Source organism: Urocitellus parryii, chromosome 1 (assembly GCF_045843805.1).
Source record: "Urocitellus parryii isolate mUroPar1 chromosome 1, mUroPar1.hap1, whole genome shotgun sequence".
Classification (NCBI taxonomy): domain Eukaryota; kingdom Metazoa; phylum Chordata; class Mammalia; order Rodentia; family Sciuridae; genus Urocitellus; species Urocitellus parryii.
This window is the reverse complement of record NC_135531.1, coordinates 245,663,768-245,681,962: the sequence shown is the minus strand read 5'-3', so window position 1 is coordinate 245,681,962 and position 18,195 is coordinate 245,663,768. Positions and strand designations below refer to the sequence as shown.

At 38.4% G+C, this 18,195-nt stretch overlaps 1 protein-coding gene across 3 annotated transcripts in view; it reads left to right on the top strand.

The window, feature by feature from the left end:
• Positions 1-18,195, top strand: part of Hecw2 (HECT, C2 and WW domain containing E3 ubiquitin protein ligase 2) — a 212,444-nt gene that overhangs the window by 177,660 nt on the left and 16,589 nt on the right. For all 3 annotated transcript variants that reach the window (XM_026408846.2, XM_026408847.2, XM_077803065.1), the window contains 7 exons: positions 2,272-2,424; positions 4,099-4,197; positions 7,990-8,119; positions 9,089-9,235; positions 9,988-10,102; positions 12,798-12,883; positions 13,841-13,953. In XM_026408846.2, the coding sequence (XP_026264631.2) occupies positions 2,272-2,424; positions 4,099-4,197; positions 7,990-8,119; positions 9,089-9,235; positions 9,988-10,102; positions 12,798-12,883; positions 13,841-13,953 (843 nt within the window). The remainder of the gene's footprint in view (positions 1-2,271; positions 2,425-4,098; positions 4,198-7,989; positions 8,120-9,088; positions 9,236-9,987; positions 10,103-12,797; positions 12,884-13,840; positions 13,954-18,195) is intronic.

Here is an 18,195-nt window from a genome sequence, read left to right as displayed (position 1 = left end):
CAAAATAAATTCTACAGTGTCTTTAGCCATTGGCATTCTCTTTATGGAAAGATGTAGGAAACAGAGACTCACAAAGTAAAATGTAACGCTGTTCTCTACTGGTCTGTGTCTAGTACAGATAGAACTATTCACAGACAGGACGGGAAGGCCCAGATTAAAACAGCAGAGACAAAAGATTTGGAGTCTTAAACTGATTGACTGGCTCATTGTGGCTCAAAAAGTAAAGTGGCTGTCCCAAAAGGCAAGCTAATTTTGATCTGCATTAGTGGAGAAAAGCATCCAAGACTTTCCAAACCCTTTTCTGAGCTCTGTGATGATAAAACCTCACCTCCAGTGTTGTGCTCAGTCTCAGATGGCCATGGCCCCTGTGTTGACAGAAGGGTGAAGGACGTGGACATGCTCGGGGGTAGGGAAGGAGCAGGAGAGAGCAGAAGTGTGAGATAGAGACATAAGTAAGGGCAGAAAGTGACTTTTTGAAAGAGTTTCTCTTTGAGATCTAGATTAGTACCTAGAATGTAATTGGAAAATGTATTTGTTGAAAGAAAGATGGAGTAATAAAGAACATTGAAAAGGAAGAAGTGCTCTACTTGTTCTTGGTGGCATCAGAAGCCAGAAGTAGGACAGAGAGAGGAAGCCACAAGCAGGTTGCATAAGATTGGCTGTACTTCCCTGCACCCAGGGGACAGCCAGAGTGCTGCTTTGGGAGTCCCCAGGGCAACCAACATTAGTCCCCCAATCCTGGGGCCACTGTTAACAGCATTATATTCAGTTACTCCCAGGGGCAGGCCCACTGTGTCCCCATTGGCCCCGAGAGTCTGCTCTATTGGCACTTTTCTGCACGCACAGGATTTTAGTCAGTGCTGTGTGGGTGTGAGCACATTGACGTCACTGGTGGTATGTGAACAGATTTTAACTGCTGCAAAGATCAACAGTTTTTATTTAACATTTCTGTATTTCTTTTAATGTATATTAGGAATAGAGCTAGCATAGTGAAACCTTATAAATAGTATGTAAGTGAAGCCTACATTGAAAATCAAAATGGAAATTAAAGCAAAATGTGAAATAACATATTCAAATAAGACAAAAATTGAGAAAGTAGTAGGCAAATAGTTGGAGTCTGTACTGTGTAAATTCTGTTAGATTCTCAACTAAGACAGGTAAGAGCCATTTTTATTCTGCTTACTGGTCTCCCAACTCCCTCTTCTGCCAATAATATGATCCTTTTCTCTATCACATAATCTCATGAGTAGATTAGACTCAGATGATTTCTTTTTTATAAAAAAAAAAAGGAAAGAAGAAAAAAGCAATATGTCCACAGAATAGAGAAAATCAAGTTAAGGGGAAAAAGTCACCCATAATCCTACCACCCCAACTTCTCAGTTGCTTTTACTCCCTCTCTGCCTTCCTTCCTGTCTTTGAATCTATGTGTGTGCTTTTTATCATAGGTAGATGCAATTATATCATTCAGCTCAAATTTACCAGATCAAATTGCTTTCTTGCAAACTCCCCTCTACTGCATTTTTTGCTCTCAGCATTATTGGCCACTTGTCATTCCTCAAACTCAACATAATCTTTTCTTCTACTTCATATTGACCCTGATGTCTGTGTCAGTACAGTGGAATTTACAGTGTAGTTCAGGTGCTAAAGTTAGACCCTCTTCAAATGCCTTCTTAGGGAGGTTTATGCAGCCTCATGTTTTCTTTAATTTTCTGTGATGTTTTATAATTCAAAGTTTTCCTTTGCATCCTATTCCTTCTTTTTTTTTCTTTTGCTGTGATATCCCAAGGGAGCCTTGTATTTGTAACATTCCCTGATTCACAAAAGTCTTTTTCTTCCCTCATTCAAAAATGTCCCAGAAATTCCATGAGGACTCAGTGTCCCATGAATGGATGCCATGTCCCATAAATGGATTCCCTCTGGCTTTACCCTGTGTAAATAGTTTCCACACTTCACTCCCTTTCCCCATAGCCTTTCCTCAGACGTTTTTAAATGCCTATACATATTTATTAAAATCATTATTGTATATTTTATGCATCATCTGATAGGTTGATGCCTTCATTTTAGATATATTTCACATAAGTGTCCATTTACTATTTTGGGTCCAAGACATGGTGAGATTAGGAATTTGTTCAATTTACTTTGGACAGCCCTGGTATGTAAACAATTCATCTTATAATGAACATTCTGTAGAAAGTTGAGATCAGGAGAAGATATGCCTAATATCTAGAAAAAAATAAAAGCTGATTATTCTTTTTGTGGATTCTTTTACAGGCTGGATTACAGTGGGCCTTCCAGAGAGTTTTTCTTCCTGGTATCCAGAGAACTCTTTAACCCCTATTATGGCTTATTTGAATATTCAGCCAATGATACATACACAGTACAAATAAGTCCCATGTCTGCTTTTGTAGACAATCATCATGAATGGTAAGTAGCTGTTGTTGTTGTTATTGTTGTTATTTTTCTGTAAGTTTTCTTCAGTTGATTTTCTGTGATGTTATTTTTTTGAAATATAAGTCCACATTCTTTTAACATCTTTCCCCTTAAACAAAAATTATATCAGTTAAATACCTCATTTGACTCTTATTTTTGTTGTCAAATTTAAATATACAAGCCATCTCTAAGCTCGGAATAGATTGTGTTACATAAGATGAATTTTAAGTGAGTTGGACAGAATTCAAAAGCTTTACCCCATCAGAAAAAAGTTACAGATGTTTTTAGGTTCCCAGAAAAAAAAAAATCCCTAGATACCTCTCTGCACCTTTGGGTGTCTTTGAACTCTGAACTGGGTCGGGGTGAAAAGGAGGTCCTGAGCAGGAGGGCAGGCTGTGTCTCTGGTAGCTCTTGGGGAAGTGGCTGACACTGGTAGGCTGGGTGCTGGGACAGCTGGAGCTCCATTCACCCTATGAACCACTTGAAGTTTATGACAGGGATTGCCACTTTCTTAATTTCTCACACAAAATCATCAAGGAAAACCGATTTAGTATTCCCATCTGGAGGCATTTATTCTGAAAATCTCTAATTGCACTTTCCAAATGTCCTTGCATCTTTTTTAAAATCCCTGCATTTGTAGACTTTAAATATTTGCATAACTCCTACTAACTTGTTCCTGTTCATTTTTACTGATAGTAACAAAAAAAAAATACCAAAAAACGAAGAACATGAGTAGGATTCATGGGGAGAACTTCTTTGAGTCATGAGATTAATATCAGTGGGTGGAGGGCTTTTTAAATAGAAGTCCTCCTAACTGGCTCTTGGAGTTGTGTTAACATAAGTGGAAATACAGAGAAGCAAAGCTGCTGGGCACTCACCTCAAATGATGGCCTGAAACTAAAATTACAAATTGATATAATGAATCCCAGTCTGGATTTATACTTTTAGAAGGCAACAGACTTTCAAGGAGCTAAAAACTTGATACTCTTGATAAACAAAACAAGTGTACATCTGGATCAGCCAAGGAGTTATACCACATATGTCATAAAGTTTCCAAGTTGATTCAGAATAGAAGTGAGCTTTGAAATTTTTGGAGAACAGAATGTCCCAAGAGGAAACTCCCCCAAATGTCCATATGCATAATTCTTGAAGAGTGGTTTTTATCTTTGGGAATGGGGTTTGAGAAAAAAAAACAGTGATGGGAACTTTCTCAGTCTGAAACTGGGCTTTTCCTCAAAGGAGAATTGCAACTGACTTTGTATTAGACAATCCGACTAATAGTCACACGTGTGAACTAGAAGGGGACATTTTCTCTACTCTCCCTTGTCCGATCCACATCTCTTAGAAATGGTTTGGAGAAATTTCACTAAAATGCTAATGGGGGATTCATGTTGTCAGATGTGGGATCTACAATGTGACATTACTGACACAGGGTAAAGGTGGAGCCTCATCTCTCAGTATCAGTGAGACACATTTCTTCAACACGTAGAAATGAATTATTGGCTAATGGAGACAATCCAAGGTGCACACAAATTCTCATGAACTTAGTAGGCAATTAATCTTGGACAAACTTAAATGGTTGGAATGAGAACACATTCTATAAAGCAAACAGAACCATTTAAAAGCTGTTCCATGTTGTGTAAGCTATCTCATGTTTTTCCTTGGTAGGTTCCGGTTCAGCGGTAGGATCCTCGGTCTTGCACTAATACACCAGTATTTGTTGGATGCCTTCTTCACACGGCCCTTTTATAAGGCTCTTCTCAGAATGTAAGTATATTTTTTATTGCTTTTGTAATTAGCATGTAAAATACAGTGTTTATTGAAGAATCTTCTGTCAGGCTCCTTAAATATCTGTTCAGTATTGCATATCTGCTGTTATTAAATTGGCTTTTATTTTGGAAACTAATACAATTTCAAATACAGTTACTGTGTTTTCCCTTCTTCTGACCTTTCATTCCTGTCTAGCGACCAAAGTCTTAGTTTTGTTATACTCTTAATTTATTCTCATTTGTTGCAACCCCACATGTTTCTTCAAAATGATTGTACTTCAAACACAGCCCTGGAATTCTTGTGGTATAATGCTGATTATTAATAAAATAGTTGTGGGTTCTTCTTGGTGAGTCACAGCCCCCTGTCCTTTATGAGATGCATTTTATGTTTTTCTTCATGCAGACTTTCAACTGCTTACTCTCAGTCAAATTTTCATTCTCCTTTGTTTTGCTTTGGTTTTATTTTGGGTGTGGTTGTTAAGGGGAGACAGCACCATGTTTTTCTTGAGATCTCTCTATGTACAAAACAGCAATTTATGATGGCAGATGAAAACTAAGCATTCATAGAACTTTTCTTCATTGTTATCACGATGATAGATTGCAATTGTTATAAAATGTAGGGCAAACCCCATTCCTGTATTATAGTCGGTATGTAGTCATTTCCAAGGCTGAACAGAGGGCAACTGCCTATGGGGTGGTAGCTCAGATTTGCCGTGGGAAGGCACCAAATCATGGCTTGGTTCTGTCCATCTCATTCCCTTGCTGAAACTATGGACCTGCTTTCTGTAAAATAGAAGCCTAGACCTCAAATGAATGCAAATAAAATGTTTCTTATGCACCCTTGGTCAGTAGGGAGGTCAGTAGGAGGGCTTTTCCTGCCTCCCAAGTCGTTGTGATACCTGGCTTTCTGCCTCCCTTTCAACATCTTCACAGCTGTTACTGAGCCAAGGGACTGTTTCCTCCTCCCTAGTCCCAGCAGATGCATGTCACATCTTCCCCTTTCACTGCCTTACCTCTCCTCTTCTCATTTCCGTTTCCTGTAAAGGCATACCACTGTTCACACATGCCCCAGATTCACACCCTCAACACACTTTAGTCTGGGTTCTTTCCCACCAGTAACATGTGGAGATTTTTAAAGAAAATCTGCAAGGACTTTTTAGCTCTACTTGATTGGACCGTTCTGCTGCTTCAAATACCATTGAACACCTGCCCAGACCCCATTTATGCTTGGGTCTCTACTCCCCTGGCATCTGTGACACTGTGGTCTCCCAGTTCTTGTCCTACCTTTCTGTCTCCTTTGTCGGCCTCTCCTCTCACTTGCCCTGAGATCTCCATGTTCCTGAAGCTCTCATCCTTGGCCAGTGCTTTGTTGGCTTGAAGGCCAGCATAGGGAAATTTCAAGACTTGTCTCACGTCCTGGGGATTCCCTCAGACTTGATCTCTCTTGAGTGGCAAGCTCACGTGGTCAACTTGTGAATGTCTCTGCTTGGATGTCTCACAGGGACCTCACAATCAACATGGTCAGAGCCAAACTCACCATTTCCCTGATCTAAAAATATACCTTCCCCCATGTGTCCAGTTGCAGTTAATTATGTTCCTATTCTTGGCAACTAGTCAGAAATCAAGAACGATCCTTAAACAGGGATGGCAAACGCAGAGTACATTTTTCTACTCTTTCCCATATCTGATCTTATTCCCAAGGAAGAGTTTACAAGTCATTTATGATACTTTTCCCCACTGAGCTCATGTGGCCTTGGAAATCTTTTCAAGTTTATTGCACTCAAGACTCTTTTAATTCATCAGAGTTGGCTTGTGACACGAGTTCATTTGCCACCCCATTTTAGACCTCTTCCATACAAATCCATTTACGGATTTCTGCATGTTCACTTCCTAAATAATTCTCAAATTTATCACATTACTCTCTGATGGTCTGCCCTAATTAGAACTTTTGTCTTATTTGGGCCAGATGACGGAAGTGGTCTCCATCCCATTTTAAATAATCATCTACATTGTGGCTCCCAGAGGAGATTTATAACTCACCACTCCCATGTGACCATGTCATTCCTGTCTTCAACCCTTTTGGTAGTTCTGAATCACCGTACTCCTTCAAATGACACTTAGGACCTAATCCCAGCCACCTTTGCAGCCCCATACTCTGGATATGATGTACTATGGTTAGTGTGCTGGTGCTGGCCGTGTGCTGGGAGTGTTCTACACTTCATGCCTGTGTGTTTTGTTCATGTTTTATTCTTTTTACTCTTTATTTCCTTTTGAGTCATTTCATTTTTGTCTCTCTGGCTTTTAAACATCCCCAAAGATTGAATGTAGGCATCATCTGCTTTAAAAAGATTTACCTGAATATTCAAGTCAAAGCAAATGCTGTGCCACTCCTGTTTGCTCTGACAGCTCCCCATACCTACCTCATCCATTTTAAAGAGTGCTTGAATCTACCCTGTATTGCCAGTAATCACCTTATGTTAACTTACCTACTGTGTACCTGTCTCCCTAGTGAGACCACTCACTCCTGAGACCAGCAACATCAAGCCCATCCAGTAGCTAATAAATTTTTAGAATGAACCAAACAAAATAACCCTTGAAATTGATCTGAAGGAGGGAAATTTCAAAATAACTATAAGGTATATAATAGTAACTCCACCTCACATAGATCCTGTCCCTGCAATAGAAAAGAAAAAAAAAAGAAAGAAAAAAGAAATATAGAAAGTCATTATAATTCTAGAGAGGTTCTTTGGCTATTTTCAGAGTCCCAAAAGAAGAATCATGAAGAAAAGAGAAATGTATGTGAACATGAGTCACAGAATCTATTCTTTTAAAAAAAATAATGAATGAAAATGGAAAATATTATGCTAAGTGAAATTAGCTAAACTCAGAAATCAAAGGTCTCTCTTATGGAAGCTAAAGTAAATAAAGGAAAGAGGAAGTAACGGATAGGATAATATAAAAAAACAGTCAAATATAAGCTAATAGATGAGCAAAAGGAAGTCTAGTGGAGGAAGGAGAATGAGAGAGGGGAGGGAGAAAAGGAGGAAAAAGGAGGTGGGGGAATCGTGAACTGAAATCAATTTCCATGCATGTATGAGTGTATCAGGATGAACTCAACTACTATGTATAACTGTAAAGCTCTAATTAAAAAAAACACAATGAAAAGCAAAGATACTCTGTGTGTGTGTATGTGTGTGTATAATAAGTTCAAAGTAGAAGAACAATATTTTAAGATAGTACAATATAATGAAAAGAATACTGAATCCAGCTGGACACAGTTGTGCACATCTGTAATCCCAGCCACTTGGGAGGCTGAAGCAGGAGGATAGCAAGTTGAAGACTAGCCTCAGCCTCAGCAACTTAGCAAGACCTTATCTCAAAATAAAAAGGACTTGGGGATGTAGTTCAGTGGTAAAGTGCCTTCGGATTCAATTCCCAGTATAATAACAACAAAAAGAATACTGGATCCAAATTGTTAACCCAAGTTCCAGTTGCAGATCTGGCATTAATTTTGGTTGAGTGTGTAAATGATAACCACTCTTTGTACCTTCAGTTCTATATATAAAAGCAGAGAAAGGCTAAGTGATTCCTATGGCCATTTATATATCCAGAATTCTTAAACTTATACCAAATTTCTGAGTTATTTCACCAATTTGGTTACTGAATTTGACTAAGAATATGCATATTACGTGTATCTTATTCTTGTTATTAATTCTTAGCTTCTTTTCTCATGACTCTGGATTTTTGCTAATAGCCATGCCTACATATTTGTTTCTGTTTGTCACCTTAGTCTGTGTGACCTGAGTGATCTAGAATATCTCGATGAAGAATTCCACCAGAGCTTACAGTGGATGAAAGACAATGATATTCATGACATCCTAGACCTCACGTTCACTGTGAATGAAGAAGTTTTTGGGCAGGTGTGTATGGGCACATCTCTGTGTGGGAACTGAAAGCGATTGGTGAAAAAATTTGATCAAACATGGCTAGGATCAAATGCTTATTTATTTGTGACTTACTGGTGATTTAAACCCAAGATTATACTCAGTTACCATAATTCAATTACAAAATTATTTTAATGCCAGTTGCAGATTAAGATGTTCTCATTTATAGATTATAATAAGCCTTTATGTTATAAGCCATCTTCCTTTTATTTCCAACTAAACTATCTACAAAAAAGGTTAGAATATGTCCTAAATAGAATATAGTTTTTAATAGTTTATGCTGTCCTAGAATTGAATATTCAATTATATAGCTGGAATATGTATTTAGTTCTCTTTCATATTTAAGAACTAAAATTGATTGTTTTGAAGCTTAGGAAATATAAACAATATCTTGTAGAAGTCTTGAAAACAGAGAACACATTGGTTTTATTTCAAAGTTGGTGGAAGGATAGGTTAAAAATTTTTTATCAAAGATTATGTATTCTTATTAGACACTAATATTTGGCTGTTTTTCTGAATTTCATGTGTTTTGGAAACTGAGTTCTCAACATTTACTTGAGTGCAAATCTGTTTCCCTAAATAAATCTATAGTTTAATATTGGTTCTCTAGGTACAGTTGATTCTAAGTCTTAGAGGAATTTGTGGAAATGGTTTCTGTCAAACATTCAAATAGCAAAGGATGAGTATCTGGAATCCATCTGGATTAAAAACTCACACTGTTAGTCAGGATTTAAAACTTAACCATTCACCCCTGTATTTTTTTTTAAACCACTGAGGCTTTCAAACATCAGCTCAATGTCTAGGGGTTACTGAGTGCCTCTATATGCATGTGCTTCATTCATAGGATGCACCAAAGTGCAAGGACAGGTAACCAGCTGTCTTTGCTAGGTGTTATAACATCAAGCATATTACTTTCTGGTCAGTTCTTTTGTTTTTTAATCTCAGATTACTGAACGAGAATTAAAGCCAGGGGGTGCCAATATCCCGGTCACAGAGAAGAACAAGAAGGAGTACATCGAGAGGATGGTGAAGTGGAGGATTGAGAGGGGTGTGGTACAACAAACAGAGAGCTTAGTGCGTGGCTTCTATGAGGTAAAGACAACCAGCAGTCATGGGGGTTTCCGGTCTGAGAGCAATGATGCCCTGGTCTGTCCTACTGTGCTTTAATTGGGTGAAACATTTCTATCTTCTCTTTTGCTGTATTTACTGTTGCTCTTTTAATTTTAAAAGTTCAATATTTTTCCTTTATATTTCAATAGCACACACACAAACGGTTAAGCACTTGTTACAAGAGATCATTAAACTGAATATTATGACCTGATTTCAAGTAGCGTTTGATGCTTTAATGACCACTAATAACATATAAGTCATGACTCTTACTCATGTTTAGATGCAGGTAATCAAATCTCATGTGAAAAGACTGTAAGTGAGGGTCAGAATGAGTTGTCACCTGTATTCCATGTGATTTTTTTTTTTCATTAGGAGCACTAGATCTTTTCCAAAAGAGGAAAATAAATTGGATCAATCAGTGATCAATTGTAAAACAAAAATTCTCCCATCCAAGGGCTAACTAGGCACAACCTACTTAGCTTTTGAGATCAGGCATGTTCAGGATGGTATAGTCATGGACAAAATAAAAATTTTAGTGGGGCCAATCTTAACCAGTTTTCTATTAAAAAATACCTTATACTTGTAGAGAACCTTATAGTATTTCAGATGCTCATACAGGGTGCACCCATAGTATCTCCCAAATTCCTTGTGCTCTCTTTTTCTGGGGAGGCTTAATGATAGCTGATATTTCTGCATGCTCCTAAGCCATGCCCTGTACTCTTTTTATTCCACAGGTGGTGGATGCCAGGCTGGTATCTGTTTTTGATGCAAGAGAACTGGAACTTGTCATCGCAGGCACAGCTGAAATAGACCTAAGTGATTGGAGAAATAACACAGAATATAGAGGAGGTAAAATTTGATTCATAGATGGATGGACTTTAAGTTTCAAATTAAAGGGAGGCATGGTCCAACTTGCTATTCTTAACACAAGACAGACAAAGCACTTGTACTCTAATCATAGGTTTGTTGAGACCTTGGGCAAGGTACATTCCCTTCTTTCCCTAGTTACTTCATCAGTCTAAAGGGGGAAGGCTTGTTTATGTACCATCAGAGGATGTCATAACTCTTTAATTGTTGGTGACTAAATGTGACCATAAGAACACTAATTAATTATTTTATGGTGTTAATGAAGCATCAGACAGGTAACATCCAGCTGGTCAAACTCCACCTATTCCATTTTCATTCTAAAACTTCTGGGGACACACCCCAAAGGGTCAGCATGTTTTTTTCTCCAGTTCATCCATTCCACACTTACCAATTGCAATGGTTGAAACACCTGATTGAAACAAGACAGATTCTCAAAATCCAACAAACTTATTGGCAAAACCATTCTAAATTCAAGCACTATGTTCAATGGAAAAGGTACTATTAAAAAATTAGTTTAGATTGGAAGCTTTAGAAGTAGATTTCTGCAGATCAGTACAAATTTTTAATTAGTTACTGGGACCAAAGCTATTGAAATTTGATTGTTAAATCTGGGACTCAAATGGTAATTCAGAGTTGTGTTCAATAAGTTCAGAGTTTTGTTCAATAATTTTAATCAAAGAAAGAATACATTTTCTGAAATATATTGTAGTGTTAGAAAGTTTTCAGAAACGCATCACAAATACCAGTGTTTTCTGGTTCAGAGTTTTTTTGTTGTTGTTGTTGTTGTTTGGTGGTAGTTTTTGTTGTTGTTGCTTTTAGCTCAAAATCTAAGAGGTTAGCAGTTGTTCTAAGCCCAGATAGTAAAAAATACAAGCTTTGCATCACTGTTAACTATTTAGCAGAGTAAGTTGAGAATTGAACAGATCTCTAGTTATCTGTAAGTTGAAACAGACATTTAAAACAACAACAGTTTTATGGTTGCTATAAAAAAAAATGCCTTAGTATTGCTAAATTGCTTTTGGTTTTGCCCACCCCTGGCTCTTCCAGCTCTTGCCTCTTCTGTGGCTGGCTTTGCTTGACTGTTTTCTCTGAAAGGCTGTATTAAATTGCATTTTCCATTGCTGCTGTTTCTGAATCTAATTGCTGGAATAAGTTTTTCAGTTGGCCCTACGTATGATCCGTATATGGCTTTGGCTGTTGTAACTTGCACTGTACCATAAATATTATTTACTCATTCCTTCATCCCAGGAGAATCTAATAGCAATGCAGTTAATCAAATCAACCATATTTTTATTCACACAGTATAAAGTTTTACTCACTATATCCAACTAATTAAGGAACTATTTATATGGTTATTATAAATCTTATCAAATGAGAACCTTAGGAGGGAGCAGGAAAAGGGCCCTCTACTCAGCTGCCACGCTTGCTAACCCAACTGGTTGGCACTGAATGAAAAAGCAGCTAAGCTGCCACTGGCCATATGTTCATATGGCAGCTGTTTGGAGAGAAATATGAGACACATTCACTCCTTCTCCTACCAAAAAAGGGTTAGTACAAATAGAAAAAGTGGAAGCGAAAAGGGCTGATTCATGAGGTCAAAAAACTTTAATGCTATAATGCACTTATTTTATAGATAGAACTACTGTTTGCTCAGTACCAAATAGTCCTTACCAAAGTAGACTGGATATGCAACCTATGTGTCACCATGCCAAATCCATTTTTATTGACTCTTTCTCTCTTGGATCTCTTTCTTCTCCAAATGGGATTATACATCACAAATGAAATGGCAAACCTTAAAATGAAAACATTCTGGTTAAAAGAGTATCTACTCACCTTCTTTTGGGGGACTGCTGACTCAGAATTTAAAGTAGCTTTTGTGCACATAATATGTAACTATCAATTAGTTTGAATCATTAATTATGCCTATCCTTGCCAGTGTTGTCTATAAACTGAATTATTTTTCACTGAATGATTTTGGAACCCATAACCACTGCCTTAACCTACCTGTGAGATGATAATTTGGATGTTTCATTAAATTCTACTAAAGTATGGAATAAAAGTAAAATTTAGTTGATGATTAATTAGGATTTATTTGTTGGAGGAATTAAAGGTTTCTTGTCTCTTTTGATTAATAAATTAAAATGAAAGTAATTTGGTTTTAAAATATATATAACTTTAAGAAGAGCTCATAGTTATGTATTTCTTTATACAAATGATTTAATTAACATGTTTTATCCTCTGCCAGAAGCCCTGTGAGGGTCTGTTTTCTTTGCCACTGTACCCTCCAAGCTTTGTACAGAGCATACCAAGTGGTATTTGAAAATTATTTCATATCTGAATGACCCAAAGAGTTAAGCAGTTCCAGTAACAGCAAGTATATTTTTCAGAAATGATACGCTAAAATAACTCATTTGTTGTTCTTCTTGCCACTCGTTTTCATTTAGTGACCACTAAATAAAAACAGAGACCTCTTGGTTTCATTTATGTTGTTTTTATTTAACTTTTGACACTCATATGATCACATTTACAGTGCTATTCCTTAGTCTTAAATTACAAACATCATTTAAAGAATCCAAGATGATGACCTAAGTCTGGGGTTTTGTTGTTGTCGTCATGTATCTTAGTGGGTTAAGGCAGAAGAGTCAAAGTAACATGGTGTTCATTATTGGTTTGATAGGTTACCATGACAATCATATTGTAATTCGGTGGTTCTGGGCTGCAGTGGAAAGATTCAACAATGAACAACGACTAAGGTTGTTACAGGTAAGATGCCATTAGGTAACATTTTTAGTGCAATGATATAATTATTGTTGGAAATACATATCGTTAGCAATTTCTAAGTATTTTCATGAATACACACTTTTATATAGAAACATGGGATATACCATTTCCACACCCCTCAGATTGCGTGGTTATGACTTCATCGCCATCAGAACATCCCCAGCCTCGTAAAGGCATTACATGAGAGTTGTAAGGAAGTGTCAGCTCTAGTCCCCAAATCCTAGGGACAACCTTTGCCTTAAAGACAGTTGGGTCCCTCCAGCAGGGTCCTCTGCAGCCAGTATACCTAGGAGCGGAAAGAGATTGTTCAATCCCGTAAGAAGGGATCCAGTTTGTCGATGAAGAGTCATTTCTTTTCCTTCATCTAACTTTCTACAAATTTGGAAAACAATAACATTCAAGAGCTCTGAGAAAATTGTTTTTGTAGTATTTATAGTTATCTAGGGCAATTGTTATTTGGTTGCAGCTTAAGAGTTATCAGACATGGGAAAGTCTCTTGGATGCTCAGGCAGAGCCTTACAAGTAGACTGGATCTTGGCTCCTTTGGACCAAGAATCTGAGCCTGAAGTCTGTAGACCCAGAAATCTATTTTTTAATTCACCTCAAATTTAGGGACCAATACTAAGTAGATTAAGTTAGTTGATATACCTACCATATTCATCTATAATGGAAATATGCCTGGTTTTAGCATCTCAGCTGGTTAGCTGCACAGGGCGCTTTATTTTCTGTAAACCCTCCACATCCCACTTTCCTTGATAATGCACAGTCCCTTCTTAGTGTTCTTCTCTGTCATGTTTATGTGTTGTGTTACTCTATGCCTATGAAGTTTGGTACTCCCACCTGCTCCTCCTTAGGAGCTCTGCCCATGAATGATGCAGTGTGTTTCTGGGCCACTTCTCACTGGCTTTACCTTTCCCTTCTATTTTCTTGGGTTGATAGTTTGTTACAGGCACATCCAGCATTCCCTATGAAGGATTCGCTTCTCTCCGAGGGAGTAACGGCCCAAGAAGATTCTGTGTGGAGAAATGGGGGAAAATCACGGCTCTTCCCAGGTAAAATAGAAAACAACATTTATTTTCTGCCACTACCAGGCTTTTGGAGAGACTTTGGATTATATAGGTCAGTAGGTAGATAGGTAGATGGATAGAGGAAAAGATATAGATAGATAAATCTATAAAGATATATTCCTTTCCTATCAATGTTGAGGGAGGAAAGAAAAAAAATCCCCCTGGTCATCCTAAAAATATATACATATATATCTGTATTTTAAAATACAATACACAACAAAAGCAGAGCTTTTGCTAGCATTACCAAAGCAACATTGATCATCATACCTGTGACCATTGTCTACAAGTTTTTGGAAGCTGTAGCTTTAAGTTCATGTTAAAAAGTACTTAGAATCCCTTTACTAAACATTATCATTGTAGTTGTTAAAGAATCTAAATCATGTGAATGTGCTTCATACCTCTGTTTACATTGTATGTATCTTAATTCCATGTGAATTCTCATTGCACTGGATTCTCATTCATAACAAGATCATACATTCCCTTGAACTAGAAAAATTTTGCTTTCCTAATCCTCCTAATAAAGGCAAGAGACTGATGAAGCAATATTTGTAAATAAAGAAGCATTTGAGCTTATAGGGAGATAGCTGGAGCAAAAGAAAAGGAGGGAGCAAATGAACACAAGAGGAGTGGAATTCCTTTTCCCAATCAACAGTAATACTATGGAGTTTTTTAAGTAAAAAGAATCTCAAATTGCTTTTCTCTCTCTCTCTCTCTCTCTCTCTCTCTCTCTCTCTCTCAGCGCCCTCCCCCCTCTCCTAATTTTACTAATAAGAAAACTTAAATCTGGAGAGATTTAATGAAACTAGGTTCCCCAAAATATCATCTTAAATTTAAGTAGAGGTAACTTTAAGAAACCTGTTATATTAGTAATATAAGGTGATAATAGATACTCAAAGATATCATTGTAAGTTTAAATACAACCAACTTTAAGAGATCTAGCAAGTTTTCTTCTTAGCAATTGCAAGACATTTCAGAGTGCATACTTAGCATCAACAGAAGAAAAAAAAGCAGGGAGAGAACACTGAAAATACAAACCCAGAGAGAGAGGTGAATGGTGCAAACTCAGGGAGCCTCCTTAGCCACCTTCTATGTATCACAATCTGTGAAAGGTGGTGCTGAATCAGATACCTAATTATTATTGGACACTTAATGTACCAAATTTGGGAGACTATAATTTCATTGTTTTTTTTTTTTAGCCAATCACTCATCAAAAATAATTTAATGAGTTAACATCAGATTATTTATTTTTCTTACACAAAATAAGGACAAGGGAACTTCACTATTTCACCAGTTGAGAATGGCTGTTCTCCCTCCAATCCAGGTTTCTCTTGGAGGACCAGATGTGTCAGCTTGGTTTGATTAACTCCATGTTGTTGTCACCGCCCCCCCCCCCCAATATTGTCTCTGTTGAAAAACTGGCTTCACAAAGAAGGTGGCAGCAGGAAATTTTCAGAATCCAAAGCTTAAATATAAGTCTTGGGCAGTGTGGGGTTATTTTCTGGCTCTAGGGGGGATCATCTGGTGTCCGAGGCCTAGGGACAGAGGCAAAGTCCCCAGCCACCCATCTAGGAGATGTCACTCTCAATAGCATCTGGTGTCCTGACCTGTGCCCACCCAGGATGATGGTGGGTAAGGAGCAGCAGGTCACAGGGGCCCCCTGACCCTCTGGGAGACAGAGCTCTCCCTGTGCAGACCCCAGGGCTGAGGGTGAGCGGCCAGGGGAGAATCAACGACTGTCCCTGCCTGTGGTCCCTGAGGTCCTGGGGCAAGGATGCAGGAGGCAGCCAGTGTCACAAGACGTCCCTGTCCTCAGCCAGGCCAGGTACCTGGCTGAGCGAGGAGAAAGACGGAGTCCCTCCTCAGGGCCTGGCCCCTGCGCCTGGTCTCACTTCCTCCCTGGCACCGCCTGGAAGGGGAGGAAGTGACACCCAAGGGAAGGCTGGGAAGTGAGGCTACCATCATCAAGTTCAGGGTGCGACAGCTCAGTCTGCCGCCCAACAGGCCCCATGCTCTGCTCCTCTTCATGGACCACATCCCTTTTGAGAGTCACGCCCTTCCCTTTATAGGCACAAGGACCCAGAAGTTCCAGAGACATGTCCATGTTTAGGCCCCCGGATCTAGAAGTGCCTCAGACCCATGTTTAGGCCTCCGGATCCAGAAGTGCCTCAGGTGCACGTCCATGTTTAGGCTCTAGGACCGGAAGTTCCTCAGACATCCATGTTTAGGCCCCTGGATCCGGAAGTGCCTCAGACATCCATGTTTAGTCCCGTGGATCCAGAAGTTCCTCAGGTGCACGTCCATGTTTAGGCTCTAGGACCGGAAGTTCCTAGGGGGCCATGTTTAGGCCTACAGATTCAGAGGTTCCTCAGGTGCACGTCCATGTTTAGGCCCCTGGATCCCTGTAATTTCATTGTTTAAAGAAATTTATTTTATTTATGCTTGAGTAATGGTGTTTTCCCTTTCAACACAAATTTGTGTCTCAAAGCAGACGACATGGACTGAGTAAAGCTTTTCATTCTTCTGAGAAACTTAAGAACTAGCATTGAAGAAATAGGAGAGGGCAGACTACTTGTGTCACTTTTCTGATAAAATCTATTTCTGTAAAGCCATTAAAGTATATGGAATAAACTTTAACAATAAGCAGATGGATCAGCCATTCATATTTAATGACTGGAATTTTCATTAAACCCGATGAACAGACAAAAGTAATTTGGTATAGCCTCCTTTTCCTCATCTACCTTGGAGATCTGTAATTCTGAGGTTTAACTGAAATTATTCCTATAAAACACTTAACTATTCTCTCTGGTCCTGTATAAGCATCCAGTTGGTAGAGGCTGCCATTGTGATTTGTGTCACTGCCATCTGTAATACATATTAGATGGTGGTATATTAGACAGAGCATTGAGATGGGAGTTAGAAGACTTGGGTTCTGGTCTCACCTCTACCAACAGCTAGCTCTGCAACCTTCGAGATCACTTGATCACTGGGCTTCGGGTTGCTTATTTATAAAAGTCAGGAGGGGGTAGCAATTTAGGTTTGGTTGAGTAAGAGGTAACAGCAAAGAGCTGCTAGAGGATCTTGGGTCATGCTGTATTCACTCCTCTACTTCCTCCTGGTACCTCCAGGAAGTTCATGTGCTGACTCATTTTAAATGGTGGTGTTCCTCAGCATCATTGCATACACACAGTTGGGCAATAGGTGCTGTCATTTCTTCCTCTCTTCATATAAATCTAAGGCAGCTCTACATTCTTAGTTCTATCTAGATTATAAAATAGCACAAATGAAGATGGATTTATTCATCTCTGTAAAGTAGGAATGACAATTCCATGTTTAAAGAGTGTTTGGGATGATGGATAGTATATTTTCTTTGTTCTTTTTGAACATTTATCATGAATCTCTGAAAGTTGCCACTACTCTGTTATGAAGTGCTCCACCAAAAAAAAAAAAAATACATTTGGGGAAAAATATAAAAAGAAGAACTTTAATGTGTAACAGTATTGTTTCATCAGAAGCAGTTTCTTTACTTACATTGTCATCACCCTCTATGAAATGTAAAGTATTAAAGAGGTTGTTTTAGGTTACCAGGTCCATTTCTCCCACCCTCAGAACAGATACACTCAAACCATTTTCCTGCTTTTTCCTGATACATTTAAATTGTAGAACTGAAGAATCAGTCTGAATCAACCTTGTCAACCCCAGTGTACTTCTTTCTATTAATGATTCTGTATTTAGCATTAAGATGTGACATTGTATATACACACTAATAGAAAATGCACAAGTGTCCTTCTTACTTAAAAAAAAAAAGAAAGAAAGAAAGAAAGAAAGAAAAAGTTTCCTCTAAGCAGTCTGGCAGAGTCTTGATCAGAAGTGGGAGGTTATAACCTGGAGAGTGAGAAGCGGCTCAAACCAGCATGATGAGGGAGAATATCTTGGTCTCTTCAGACATGAATGATTCAGAGCCTTTCATCCCTTCAAACCAGCAAATACGGATCTCATTCTTCTCTCCAATTCTAACACCCTCTTGGTGGTAGCAGTGGGTAGCACTGCTCGTGGAGTAAGCCAAGAAGTATAATAAAGCATTTATGGCTATATGGCTGTCTTTAAGACCTGTGCGAGTTGGATCCATGGCTCTTTTTAATCCCTTCTGCTGTAATAAAGTAACTAGAGACTCTGCTGCTAAATAGTGGTAGAGACACAGGTTTTCCATGGAGACTTACAAACTGAACA